Source organism: Astatotilapia calliptera, chromosome 2, assembly GCF_964374335.1.
Source record: "Astatotilapia calliptera chromosome 2, fAstCal68.1, whole genome shotgun sequence".
NCBI classification, from domain to species: Eukaryota; Metazoa; Chordata; class Actinopteri; order Cichliformes; family Cichlidae; genus Astatotilapia; species Astatotilapia calliptera.
In genome coordinates this window covers 34598286-34612405 of record NC_137423.1, presented here as the reverse complement: position 1 = coordinate 34612405, position 14120 = coordinate 34598286, and the positions used below count along the sequence as shown (strand labels likewise).

The 14120-nt window shown below is 39.0% G+C and overlaps 1 protein-coding gene across 8 annotated transcripts in view; it reads right to left on the bottom strand.

Annotated features, from left to right (window-relative positions):
- atp11c (ATPase phospholipid transporting 11C (ATP11C blood group)) overlaps nt 1-14120 on the bottom strand; it is a 42682-nt gene that overhangs the window by 11408 nt on the left and 17154 nt on the right. For all 8 annotated transcript variants that reach the window (XM_026144875.2, XM_080308126.1, XM_080308129.1 and 5 more), the window contains exons 2-16: nt 12773-12892; nt 11486-11575; nt 7090-7170; nt 5416-5523; nt 4548-4676; nt 4025-4113; nt 3437-3487; nt 2958-3022; nt 2786-2867; nt 2549-2699; nt 1781-1978; nt 1080-1250; nt 446-654; nt 214-285; nt 39-112 (exon numbers count right to left, since the gene is read on the bottom strand). In XM_026144875.2, the coding sequence (XP_026000660.1) occupies nt 39-112; nt 214-285; nt 446-654; nt 1080-1250; nt 1781-1978; nt 2549-2699; nt 2786-2867; nt 2958-3022; nt 3437-3487; nt 4025-4113; nt 4548-4676; nt 5416-5523; nt 7090-7170; nt 11486-11575; nt 12773-12892 (1690 nt within the window). The remainder of the gene's footprint in view (nt 1-38; nt 113-213; nt 286-445; nt 655-1079; nt 1251-1780; nt 1979-2548; nt 2700-2785; nt 2868-2957; nt 3023-3436; nt 3488-4024; nt 4114-4547; nt 4677-5415; nt 5524-7089; nt 7171-11485; nt 11576-12772; nt 12893-14120) is intronic.

Here is a 14120-nt window from a genome sequence, read left to right as displayed (position 1 = left end):
TAGCATTCCAATAACGTTGACAGTAACCTTAAGCTCACCTGATATTGATCTGACGATTACACTCATTCGCCTTCTGACTGGGTCAAAGTTCAACACATGAAGCAATTCATACCTAAAGGATGTACGCAGAGGAAATAAAAGATGTAATTTAAATACAAACAATAACTGAGATTTTAAAAAAAGAAAAGACATTCCAAGAAATGACTAACTTACATTTCAACGTCATTTGTCCTGTTGAGAATTTTCATGGTTTTACTTTCGAGGCCAAGAAATGTGAAGCCGTACCTGAGATCGAGACAAATCAAAACACAAATGGCTTTTATGTTCTCAATAAATATTATAACGAAATTATACCAGTTACATTTTCCTTAGGTTTATCAATTCCAACTGTGTGCTTGTCAAATAGCCACCTGAAATCACTGAGTCATGACACCCAACCTCTTACCTCATTGCACCCTGGACCAAAGCAATCTCATCAGGTGAGGAGGCTATAAAGCCCCTCTGCTCCTGCAGTGGAGGGACCACTTGTCCATCTACCATTAATCCATCCACCTGGTCTATCCGTCCATCTTGACCTTGACCCTGCTCTGTAGACTCCTTTACCTGGACTGTGTGGCACAGGCACAGGGCACGCAGAAACAGCTCTTCCCTTTCCTATGAAAATTACGTAAACGTGGCTTAATACTGTTAAAAAAAAAATGTAGGGCTTTACAAGTAGAAAATTCATTCATAAACCTTAAAATAAATTCATAAATCTTTTTTTTACTTAATTATTAACAACCAAACAAGGAGCTATATACAGTAGCTGGAGTTTGGATAACGCCTAGAATTTATAACCAAACTGACCCCTTATCAGCACAAGTAATTAAGTGCAATAGTCTGTGAAGTGTTATCAAGCACTCGTGTCAGGAGCATGCAGCTCCTTCCCTCCGCTATGTTATAGCGCATATGTCGACATGTCAAGGAGAATGTACCAGGGTGACCAATAAAGGGCCTTTCTGGGCATCGAGCTATGTAATGGCCATATGTTAATCCTTGTATGACTTTTACAACAGATGGCGGGACACCACAACACTCACCCTGCCAGCTTTCTGTTGTACTGTGTTCATAGGTCCATCTGTAACGCAGAATCCGTCCACTTCCGAGCTCGCATCCCTGTACTTGTATTGGTGGCCATCAATGCAGCACTCTATGAACTCCATGTTATTCTGAGTTAGGGTCCCCGTCTTGTCTGTGAAGACGTACTCCACCTACAGGCAACATGAAAATAAAAATGACACACACTTCCAAAACCATAAGAATTCAGTTTCTCGTTTAAAAGCCTCCAACAATAATATTAGGCAATTACTTCCCGGAGGAAATTACACTGCATTAATCAGTTTAACGGAGCATCACCTTTAACTCAAATAATCATCTGGCAAACCAAGTGTGACTGATCTATGGCAGCGCCCTTTAAGTCAGCAGTGCCATAATAAAAATGAAACAAGGAAAATTCATTTTAAAGAAGCACTTACATTAGTCTCGGGTAGAAGTTTTGCTTTTTAAAATACACAAAATTCAGTATAAAATATAAACTTGTTTGGATGGAAAACTACATCATAGTGCTAGTGATTGTTCTACAGATTACATCTGGACATCGTTCAGAGATGCTGGAGATGAAATGTTCAGGAAAAGCTTTAGAGTTTTTATAAACAATAGAGGAATTTAGTTAATATAATTGAAAATTTTTGGACACAGAAATGCAGAGTTTACAGAAAGCATAATGACAGATATTTCTGACCTGTCCCAGCTCTTCATTGAGGTCCGAGGTGTTGACCAGTGCCCCTTCCTCAATTTCACTGTCAAAGAAATCTTTATCCCAGGATATGAAAAACGATCCCAAAAACTTCTGCATTTCAACGGTCACATACATGGACACTGGAATGATGAAGTTGAAGAGCACCATGAAGGACAGGAAGTCGGTGAACATGTTAAGGTACTGTTGGTAAAAAAACAAAGAGGCACATAATATATTTACACATATATAGAGAGATATATATACACACTGTATTTATATGTATAGAGAGAGAAAGAGTGAGTTGCGGTTTGCATCATTTTCTCCATAACCTAAGCAATTCTAAGAAACCATTCTGCAGTCCTAGACGTCACTGTTTATACTTGCAACAAAAATGAGGAAATGGCAGTCACAATGTTGAATGCGGGCTAAAGCAGAAGGTTAACAGATGACATGAAACGGACTACATCATATGGCAACAGTGGCCATTTTGCTCATTTTATAAGAACTTTAAAACTATGTATAGAGTTCCCTCAGCAGCCCTTTAAGGATTATAATAATTACTATTGAATTAACATAGGCCTCAGTATGTATGTATGTATGAAGTACACAATAACAGTATGATGAAACTTATCTAACAAGCCATATTAGCCATTTTTCTTGCAACAGCTGTTCTTCTAGTTCTGCTTTAGACATGTTTTATTTTCCTCAGTCACTTTTCCTTTTTTTTCCTATAATGTTTGTTTTCATTAGTTTTCTAAAATGCAAACTCACCAGATTGGTTTCCTTTTCTTTCAGAGTTTTCTCGTTGTACCAGGGCTCATCCTGTCCAGGCTTGCTCTGCCATACATACTTAAGTGTAGTACACACTAAGGCCTTGCTCACTAATATGCAAAGGTAAACCAAAAGGAAGGCATTGATAGACCTGTAGACATAAAAACTCAAATTAGTGAGTATCAAATGTATTTTTTAGACTTGTTTTATACATATTGTTTTTCCCTGTAAACTTACTTTTCCACAACAGAGCGTTTCTGAGATTTTCCTTGGTAGTTAAGAGCCATCTTTGTCTCCATGCCGGTGTAAACTGCAACACCTTAAAAAAGAAAATAAGAAAAGACATCAGTCTTTAAGATATCGAGCCATCTTTAATATGGTACCAGTAAAAAAGCTATTATTGACTTACCACAGATGCTTTGAGTGTTCTTTAAAGTTGCTCCTTTCAGCAGGAGGTTTTCTGGGCCCAGTGACCTGCACAATCACATCAGTAGATCCACCTATTTAGTCATACAGTTGCTGTGGAATCCACACCTCTCTATCCTCTAAATGGAAACCTGGCAGGGAAGCTGGCATCCACTCTAATATACGCAGTGACAGTACACAGTATGCCTGCAGTCTGGGCTCACACCAGTTCCAGTGTTCTTGAGAAGGACACTGGCATTTGTTTATATGGTCATTACAAAGCAGTCAATGATAAATGCCTGTGGGAGTGCTTTGGAAGCAGTGGCTAAATCCCTGCCAGTCTGTTTTTATTTTAATGCTTGACTGCTATAAAGGATCAATGAAATAATGATTTGCTGGTTATGTAAAGGGAAACAAATAAACAACTGTTTAGATTTTGTTTCTTTAAACTATGCAGACTTGGTTGGACACGAGTGCTCTCACCTTAGCGAAGGCTCCTCATTGTTTTTGTAGATGTGCATACGACCGACAAACCTGGAACACAACGGCATATGCTCAAACAGATGAAGTGATTTGTGAGCAACTATTGTGTTAAGAGTGGAAGAGATCTGAACTTGAGGTATTCGAATCTTTTCTGAGTTCATTAATTACTCAAAGCTAAATATTCATTGACCTTAAAATCTAGAAGTTTAGAGTACTGCCTAATACTTGTAGTCAGCCATATTGTCACTTTCATTAGCTCGGAATATTCACGCCTTCATCTTCAGGTATGATTTTAAATTATAATAGTTTCACTGCTTGCCCCAAAGTTGACCTATATAGACATATTGTCTTTAGACATAGAACTACACTTAAGTAAGAATTAAGTTCGTCTTGGAGAGACCAAGTTATTATCCCATAAATGCACTATGGCTTGCCGAAACATTTTTTTTTAAACAATCTGCATGTTAATATCAGAGTGATTGAAGACATTTTTTTAAATCTGGCATTAAGTTAATCCACTCCTCAGCAGATCACAAGCACCACATGCTTGTAGTGTAAATCCGTTGGGACCACATGATGATTGCCTACTTGTAAAGGTCAGGCTGTGGCTGTTCGCACTCAATGGTGGCGTTGAGAGATTCCACATCGCGCTCTGTGTCTGGCACTGTGTAGTGTGTCTGGACAAGTAGAAGAGGCAGACCGAGAAATAGCGTGAGCTGTGACCAACTTAGGTCATTGATCGCTTTAACTTCCACTGCTTCTCACTCACACACAAAACGGAAAATTAAGAAGGAAAAAAATACCAATACACTCGAGCACAAACAGACAGGAACACAATTTTGGCAACTAAACAAAAGTGAAACCTCTTTAAAGTGAGACCAGCATTCAATGAAAATAAATCAAGATTCCCTGAATTATAACTACACAATTATGTTAACATGTATCTAGGCAAGTGCAAATGCATTCTTTACTGTTCTTCTACATCCACTCCTCCTCTCTTATTACCTAATATTAATCAAATGAACGCACATTAACTATAACTTCATCTGGAACTACTTTTAATTCAAATTCTTCTATGCAAAACGATTGAAAAGTAATACACTTATCTTACTTTATGATTCGATTCTCCATCCAGACTTGCTGTGGTAACAAAACATGTGCCATCATCTCGGCTAGACTGCAGCAATATTAAATCACAGGGAAAGGTCTCGTCTTCCTCCACCTCCAAAACATCTCCCACCTAGAGAAACACAACCAAAGACCATTTGTGAAGACACGGTGTGCTTTCTCCCTCTTTTCAGAAGAATCGCGCACAGGATGAATGGCAGAAGTTCAAACAACTTTAAATTACTTTTATCACTAAGAAGACTTATAAATACATATGACTGCCAGGTCCCTGTGAAGTTGTTGTGATCAGTGAGTAAAAACCCAGATACTAAAAGTGAAAACAAGAACAATCCATAATCTTCTTTGAGCTCAGGTTTGGACTGCCAAGCAGTGACAAAAACCTGCCTGTATTTTAAATGTTTATTTTAGCAAAAGTAGCTAGCAGTAAGCTTATGTTGGCTCCTGTGCTGGGAACAGCTGTTTTATACAACGCATAAACAACACATAACAAAGCTTTGGTATTGACAGCTGTATGCCGAGTGGTGTCAGCTGTACGAGCAGATCTCTACCGTAATAAAGTTAAATAAATAAATAAAAGATGACCAAATACAAAATTTGTTCATTTTAAAATCCTGAAAGCTACTTAAAGTGAGCCAGCCAACTATAGGTCTTTAAAAGTAGAATGCACTGGATAAATAAGTTGCCTTTACAAACATGTCTGAGCATCAGATCAGCTCAGGAGACTATGTTCTCCCTTGTGCATATATCCCAAAAAGTCCTGTATAGCTGCCAGCAGCCTTTCTCTGCATATATATTGGAGGAATTATTTTATTTTTCACTTCAGCTAGGATGCATCTGCTGCTACAAAGTACCTTGATCTTCTCACTCTCTTTTTGTATCCTCCGGCCATCTTCAAGCACTGTCACTCGGTACTTATTCACCTCATTGTCAGCCTTGTGCCGCAGCCAGTCCTCATATCCCTGTGGCAATATATCAAAATCAAAATAGCATTGCTTAGCACAACAAAAAGTAGAAACCTTTTCCGTGACATCTGTACCTATGGGACACTGACAGTTATAACTGATGTCAGAATAAAAAGGCACACAGTACAGCACTAGCTGTCAAACTAAGGGGTGTTCCCTGAATGTTTTACGGCTTCTTAATGGTGAAAGAAGTTTCAGCAGACTACAAGCGGCATCCGTCATTTCCATGGAAGAGTATAAAACATGAATGTCAATTCATACAATTAAATTTCCACATCCAGCATGTCATCATTACGTATAGAAGTGCCTACAGCAGCAGAATGAGATGGTGATTGTCCAGCAGTGCAGAGAAACAGTATAAAATGAAATAATACTGAGTCAGGTAAAAAGATAATTTCAAAGGCTGCAGCAGCAAGAGCCACAAAACCAAGTGTGGACTTTATGAGGTCTCTAAGATAGTGATGGATATGGAGGAGATGAGAATAGAGGGGTAAACCAAAATGTGTGCCAAGGCTGAGTGTGAGCCAAAAAGCAGGATTACAGGATAATAGGAGGATCAAGTCTGGTTTAGTGATGCAAAGATTCTTATTCCTATTATTATTATTATCCATATAATTTTTCAGTCAAAAATACAAACAATAATGAAGCATCTGCCATATAAATTAGTTCACACAACCAAAAATATGAGGTCTTGGTCTCTGTTAAACAAAAATTTCACTTAAATACATGAACATTTTATATAAGGTTATCGAGAATCATTTAGTTCTTAACGGGCTTCTCGTTATTCTTTTCCATGTGTTATATCGTCCTTTTCTGTTGCCAGTGCTTTGCCACACTCAGTTTGCAATAATAGGATCATCCCTCTCCTTCATCCTGGACTCAGTTTAGTTCAAAAGTCAGTTTGAAATTATTTTTCCAAACTTTCTGGCAGGAAGTATACAGCCCGAGAGGAAAGACCTATTTAAGCATGAGTAACACCTTATCTTCACCATCTCATTCACCGTCTTTATGTGTGGAGGAACTGCCTGAGCCTTGTTCACAGAACTCCACAGTATAAACCAGTGTGAAAAAATATACTAACAGCACTACCGTGAATGAACACGGACATGTGTTATCAGTGCACCCCATATATTATTGTAAGGAAATCCACCCATTATTGTGCATTTCAAAGCCGCAGCTGTAGACTAACTAAAAAGCCAATCTTAAAACAATACATCTAAAGCTGGGACAGGGAAGCAATAGAGTCAAAGAAACAGATACTCCCCTTGATAATTTGTACCTCTGAAATAGACTCTCTCTCTCTTCATTTGCTAACACTCCCCTAGAGGCTATTTCATCTACACCCCAATCAGAATTCACCAGCAGAGCACATTAATACAAAACCCAAGAGAGCATTAGGCACGTACTTTACACAAAAATCACACCAAGGCAGTTATGAAGAAAGGGGGGCTGTGTTATACAGAGAAGGAGGACAATAAGACACGGCTATTTTAAAAAAACAAAAACAAAATCACAATAAAGTGACTGCTACCAAAACTTACTCTCATTAGGAACATATCTTACCTGCTTGATAGCAGTTACTGTAATCACAAAAAATAATGGTAGGCCACTGGTGACTGGGCTGGTGGGGGTATCCACTATCACCTAATAGGAAGAAGAAAAAGAGAAACGCAATGTTAACGCTCAGCAATAAACATATGCTTTTTTGTTTCAATGCCAATGTATTACATACATCACTACAGAGTCCTCCTACAGCAGCAATGTGTGGTAACGGTTTGCATGATGAGGCAGGCCCTCTAAATGCAGGGTGTAGTCCTTTTCTACTACTTCCCATATTTGTTCATCAGTAGGGAACACAAGGGAGACATTTACATTTTGGAGGGGAGAGAAGGAGGTTCTGGACCACGGAACTTTTAATCAAGTGAGCCAGGGATAGAGTGCTTAATCTGCAGGCATTCCAACACTACTGTGTCTCTGCCAAGGCATGGAAGAGGGCCAGCAGAAAGCTTTGACAAACCGACCTTACCTGCCTGAGGATTTCGTGAGAGAATCTAGAGGTAGAGTATGGGGATCAGACTTGGTTTTTTGCATTTATAAGTCATGTATGTAATAAGAATGTGAGGATCAGGTAAACATCCAGCTTAAGAGCAGTGGCTCACAAGGCACCCAGCTAAAATCTCAGCAAACAGAAAGCTCTTTGTGTTTATGTCACCTAAACCTATCAGAAGGATTTACGCTTGCATTTCTGATCCTGCAGAATGCAGTTGGGCTCCCCATGAGCCAGACTGGATGTTACAGCACATCCAGCTCATTCATATTCTGACCAGGAGCATTACAAAGTGTCAGATAGACATCGGCTCAAGTAGGATATGTTTTGATGCAGTCTCCAGTGTTCCTCAACTGCACTTGAACTGAAAATTAAATAAAAATGGCAGCAAACTTAGTAAGCACTGTCTGACACAAACACAGATCCACATACTTTACCCATTCAAAAACACACTCATAAAAGTACAAGGGCAGTGCACTAGAAATCCATCCGAACCTTACTGTGATTACAGTTCATTAAAGGATAAATCAATTACAAAGCAGAGACAGACAAGTTCACCTCCACCATTTGAAGATTTAGAGTAGTGCATTATGTTTGTAGCTATTCTGGTGAGACAAAAGTATTAATATTGCCGCAGTGGCCTGATGTGTTGGAGAGCCAGCAATCATTCAAGAGTATTTGGGGGTATACTTTCAAGAATCTTTAGATCTTAAGACTAGATAGCTACACAGTCATGAAAGTGTCTCTTGAGAAAAGCAGCCAATGAGAACTGGACTAAAGAGAAGGTGACCCCTAAAGGCAGATGAGCTAAATCAGCTTGTTTGAGATAGTGGGTAACCTAAGGATTTGCACCAATGCCCAGTATAAGATTGCAAGTTATTTTGAGCTTTGAATTATGAAATGCTAAACTAGTAGAGATCAGTAATAAAAATATGGAGTTGAACATGAGTATAATAGGCCCCCTTTAATGTCCATCACCTCTTGTTCACATGACTGGATTTAGATTTGTCTGATCACAGAAAGAAAAATAGAAACTAACGTCTCTCTGATGCAGCAGCCAGATGGCAAAACCCAGCAAAGGTTTACCACAGTATAAAGAAAATGCTTTACAAAGCCAACTTTCAGCCTCAGAGTTGTTTGATTTTGATTTATCCTTAGCCACTGTTCAATAGAGGACTAAAAAAGAAAGAGCTGATGGTGGCATTTTATCTGTTCATCAACAAAACCCACACAAAACAACCTTAATCCCACACTATAATACAATTTCAAATCACTTGACAGGCCTCGAAGACATAGCTGTATCTAGGACAGCCTCCATTTTTGGAACAGACGGGTTTTTTACTGAAATTTAATGCATCTATATTAAACCTGCTTAAACTATTTTTGCTGTTTAGCTATAATTAAAAAAAAAATTTATTTGTGTTTAATACTAAAACCACTAAGTGGTGCTTCCTTGTTTTGGTGATTTAAAAACATCAAGGTTGTGTAGCCCCAGGTGGTTTCTGAACATACATGCAGTTTGATCTCACTCAGCACAACGTATCCATTGTCAGGAATATCATGGACAAATTCTTGGAACATTTTTGGAAAGCACGTGTGCCTCTACTTATACAACAGCAATGGCTCAGTGGCAATTTAAGTATAGCAGAACGTCACTATATACACAGCTACCCCTAAGAAAAATAAAACATTCATATACTCAACCTTTTATCAATTCATCTGCACCCATTAAGAACAACCGCCACCAACTTTATACACACTTGCCTCCACTGCACCAAATGCAAAGCCAAAAAAAAAAGAAAAAAATCACAGCAATAAGAGTGTACTGCTGCTGATGTGCTGGTGTGATATCACAGCAGCAGAACGGGGCAGCAGAAAGCCCTTCATCTGAGCCGGGAAGTGTGTCAGAGTGAGAGACAGACAGCAGTTCCCCGGGGTCCCAAAGGAGTGGGTCCTCGCATCCTCCCACCCCTTCATCCTCTCTTTTTTTTTTCCACCCTCCTCGGTCTCTCCTTTTCTCTCACCCTCTCAACACCATTTCTCCCACTCTCTCACAGTGCTCTATTCCCATTCAATCAAATTCAAGCAAAGACACGCAGGGCTATTTATAGGAGAGTGGTGCTTTTTTATCAGCCTGTGTCTATTTGTGGCACTCAGATGTACAGAGGGCTTCCTGGCTGCTGACGTCAGCAGTGCAGCGCTGCAGCGAATTGGAGGTTATGTGAGACAGAAAGACAGAAAGAAAGACACCAAATGACAATGTGAGACAAAAGGAGGATAGAACAGAGTTGGAGGATGCATGACATTTAGTTGTTGGTAGAGTATTTGCATTAAGCCTCTCGGGGGAAATGTGAAGGTTTATTTCTGTCTGTAAGATGCAAGTGCAAAATGAGCGCACAATCTGTGTACCTGTTTCACACTATCTAATATAATAGCAAGCTGCATAGGAAAGACTGAGTGGTTAGGATAAGGAACCCCTCAAGTGAAACTGGATTAGTGGAGAAATGCCAACCACACTGCAGCTTGGGTAAACACCCAGGACACCCACTGACTCATACATAACATCCGCAAGCTCACACACACATATACATTTATTCACACACAAACATTGTAAAATGAACACATCACAGGTAGAAATTCCTCATATTCACATACATACATTGATTCTTCTCACATTAATTCCATACAATAAAAATTAAAAATTCAGCATTCATACGCATTAGCTAAGACAGAATACAGAATAATATATATAATATAGAATTAATCCAGACAACTTAGAGAAGAAAGGCTGGGGGAAATGAATATTACACTTAATGTGATATTGTTTGAGATTAATCTCATTTCTGACACTGAAACATTGGGTTTCTGGGAACAGAAGCTCAGAGTCCATGACGAGAGAAAGGACTTCCTTCTTGACAAGGTCTAAAACGAGCACCTGTTTACACTAGACGGCTCCTTTGCTGCCATAGTTTAGGTTATCGCTAAAAGGAAACCAGTTAGTTTCCATTTCCATGGACCACAAAAATGGATCATTAGGAAGAGGTAATGGAAGAGCAAAAGCAGATGTATATAACAAATCTTCAGAGAGGAGAGAAGTCATTTAAGAGTACAGATGAAGTCTATTAGTTAGCGTCCTCAACCAGTTCAGTTTCCAGTAATTAAGCACGGACAAGACAAACCAAGGAAACAGTGACACAAAAAGAAATTCAGGGATTAGCATGAGAGTACTACAAACCTGTTAAAATGGGCTTCTCAGACAAAGTGAGAAGCAACTTTCAACTATTCAAATTTCTTTCCGTTTTACTTGAAAACCATGTGAGACCAGGTCTTGGATGAATGAGTTAGTTGAATTAAACTGCTGATGACGTGCCATAATGCTGAATTTTTCATGTTCTTTGAAAGTTATAAACAGGATTAAATGACAGACTGTGCATAACGCTATAACCTGAGCAGGGTGTAAGGGAGCGTAGTAAAGCAAGGCATTTAAACATGACCAATTGTACTGATCAGTGTGCCTTCAATATAAACTTTTTTTTTTACTTTCTGCAGTTCACGCAAATGAACACGCCCAGTAAGGAAATAAGGTAGAGCAGTTTCACATCTGTTATAATTGTACACACACTTATCCTGTTACTATTGCACACCTGCTATGGCTACATGCACATGGATGTAGTTTCTCACACCCCTTTTTTATGCAGGCAACACAGTCAGCATGTCGATCACTTACACTGATCTATTCAGACTTAATTTAAAAAAAAACATAATGCGGCCCGAAACTAACCTTCATACGGAGGACCTGACTACAAATTAACACCATCAAATAAACAAAAGGCACCCACGAAGTCCTTATTTTAAAAAGATTATATCACTTATCACTGTTTGAGTTGGCAGACAGACAAAGCTTGCCCTTACCTGCACCAGGAAGATGATAAGGAAGTAGAAATTGGCAATTCTTCTAAATTGTTCAAACAGGTTCTTTGGTAGAAAGTTCCATACTGTATACTGTTGGGGGAGAAAAGAGGAAGCACATATGTAAAAACATTTGTTTATTCTGTTTGAGCTGGGGAAGGAAAATAGGAAGGCAACTTCAATAGCTTATAGTCTCTGTTCTTTGCACCAACTAGGGAGACAGGCCTTGGGGGACCACAGGTATTCCACTGATTCAGATTAGATATGTATCTCTTATATTTGGCTACCCTTGAATGCAGAGTCAATGAACTTACGAGGTGGGTGACTGTTTTTGTGTTTTCTTTTTTTTTTTTTTAAGTGGCCATGACTGTTGATATCATCGGCGCTGAAGCAACACTTATCTGCAAAACTCCCTGAGAGACCTCTCAACGATACCCCGCTGGTAACCTTGTGTCAATAACAAAGCACGTCTACACAGCTTTGCACAGAAACAAGAATAAAGCCCTTTTTTGTGGAGTGCATGGGGATAGTGTTGAAATGCCACACGAGCAGAATGGATATCTCATTTCGCTAAGAAGTAAAGAGGGTGAAAGCAACGAGAAAGAGAGGTTGGAGGGTGCAGGTGCAATGAGAACATGAGAGAAGAGGCAGAGATTGGACACTGCTGGAAAGAAACAGGAAGAGCAGAGGCACAAGGGAGAATAAACACTGCAGCTGGGGTAATTAAAGATTGCTTACCCTGACATACTGGCAGAAACCAATAGATTGACCCTTCCTCGCTGAGATGCGCTGCATCACTATAAATCCTAGAGCCATTTTATTATCACTTCACTTGCTTCCCCTGATCACTTTCACTTTAGATATTCAAAGCCAGTCAGTCAGTACTTTCCCAAGCCTGCTGTTGACACAGAACTAACAGGTAGAGTAAGACTTGGGTGGTGAAGAAGGGGGGTTGTAGTCAGAGCCCAGGGGAAGCCTGAATTGCCCACCGTTCCAGTACATTAATAGCAGCCATGTATTTCCTTGCCACAGTCTGTGCTTCACTGACAGACAAATAATCGCCTTCCATTGGGAGCCAAGACAAGTATGAGGAGAAGCAGTCGGAACAGGAAACAAAGGAAGGAAGCCACTGGAATGCTGATGACTGTTCAAGAGTTCATTTTGCAAGTGTTAAATAAAAAAACTGCCTACAGGTAGATAAAACATAACACAAGCTTAGGAACAAACAAAAGTCTTGGTGCATTGCCAGACTGGAGCCCTGGCAAATGCATGGGAGTGTAATGTTTTTACCTTCGAGGACACAATCCTGTTATCACAGAACTTGGGTGGGATGAAAACTTCATTGGCAGGACACGGCCGATGACCAACATAGATAGTCCTACTGCCTACTCTTCTGTCCTCACCACCAAACTAGAGAGGAGGGATGGGGGTTAAGATAAATAGAGGAGAGAAAAAAAAGGAACAGGACATGTTAGTAATTCACTCTTCTTCCTGTCATTTAAATACTGAATTCGGGTACAAAATCAAGTGTGCACCATACAACAGTCATGAATTTGTTGGGAGAAAAAAAGTCCAAATTTTACCCATGATCTAATACAAATTTAAAAAAAATTGCATATTCTTTAATAGTTGCAGACAGAGGCAGTCTAATTATGCCTAAATTCCAGCCATATAATTATGAGATTAAAGTTTCAACTGTGAATCAGAAAATGAAGATTTGAAAAGTGGAAAACTGTTGGGCACTGGACAATATATTGTAAAATGGCTAGATAAAAATTCAATAAGGGCCAGAATCTTCAAGAGATTTCAAAATAAGGTGAAATTTATTTTCAGATTATATAAATGCATGTGCACTTTCTGTTATGTCTGTCATAGTGTCAAAATGTTCAATACAGTTAAAAAAAAAAAAAGTTAAGAAAATTAATCAAGTGAAAACAGAGAGGCCAAAACCTGCATTTTCTCGTATATCCACACAACTCCATTGGGTCCAGTTGTTACCAATAGCAATCCGTTTAATATCAAAGTGAGTGAAGCAACTTATAAACTAGGTAGCTAGACATTTCAAACTTTAGCAGATAAAGCAAGAAAAAAAAGGAAAAATAAGTGGATTTCCAAATTTTCAAATGCCAAACTTGACACTTGGGGGATGTTGCATCTTTTATATACAGCTTAGATTTTTGGATTTTTGTTCTAATGCAGTATGCACTCTAATGTGGATGTGTGTGTTAATTTAATATTTGAAAGAGAAAACATTTGAGGAACCTGTTCAGAAACCAGAGGTATACTGTGTCCTGCCAAAATGATAAAGGCACATAAGGTAAATCAAACAATGCACAGAAGCCAGGTTGTTGTCATAACTTCCATGGTGCTCACCTTACATAAATCTCAAGAGCAACTGTAAATACCAACCCAAAAAAGGAAACTCACATGAGAAATCAAAGTGATAAATTGTCAGGTAGGACAACGGTTTATTCTTCTCTGTGTGGAAAAAAAGAGAAGACCATGACTACACATCTCCCACACACAGTGAACATTATTTTATTTAAGGTTTGTTAAATATGTCACTACACTGTTCCCTAGAGAGTTACAGAACTGATTTTGCAACTTTATTATTGTTCAAGGAAATATCTAGCCAATA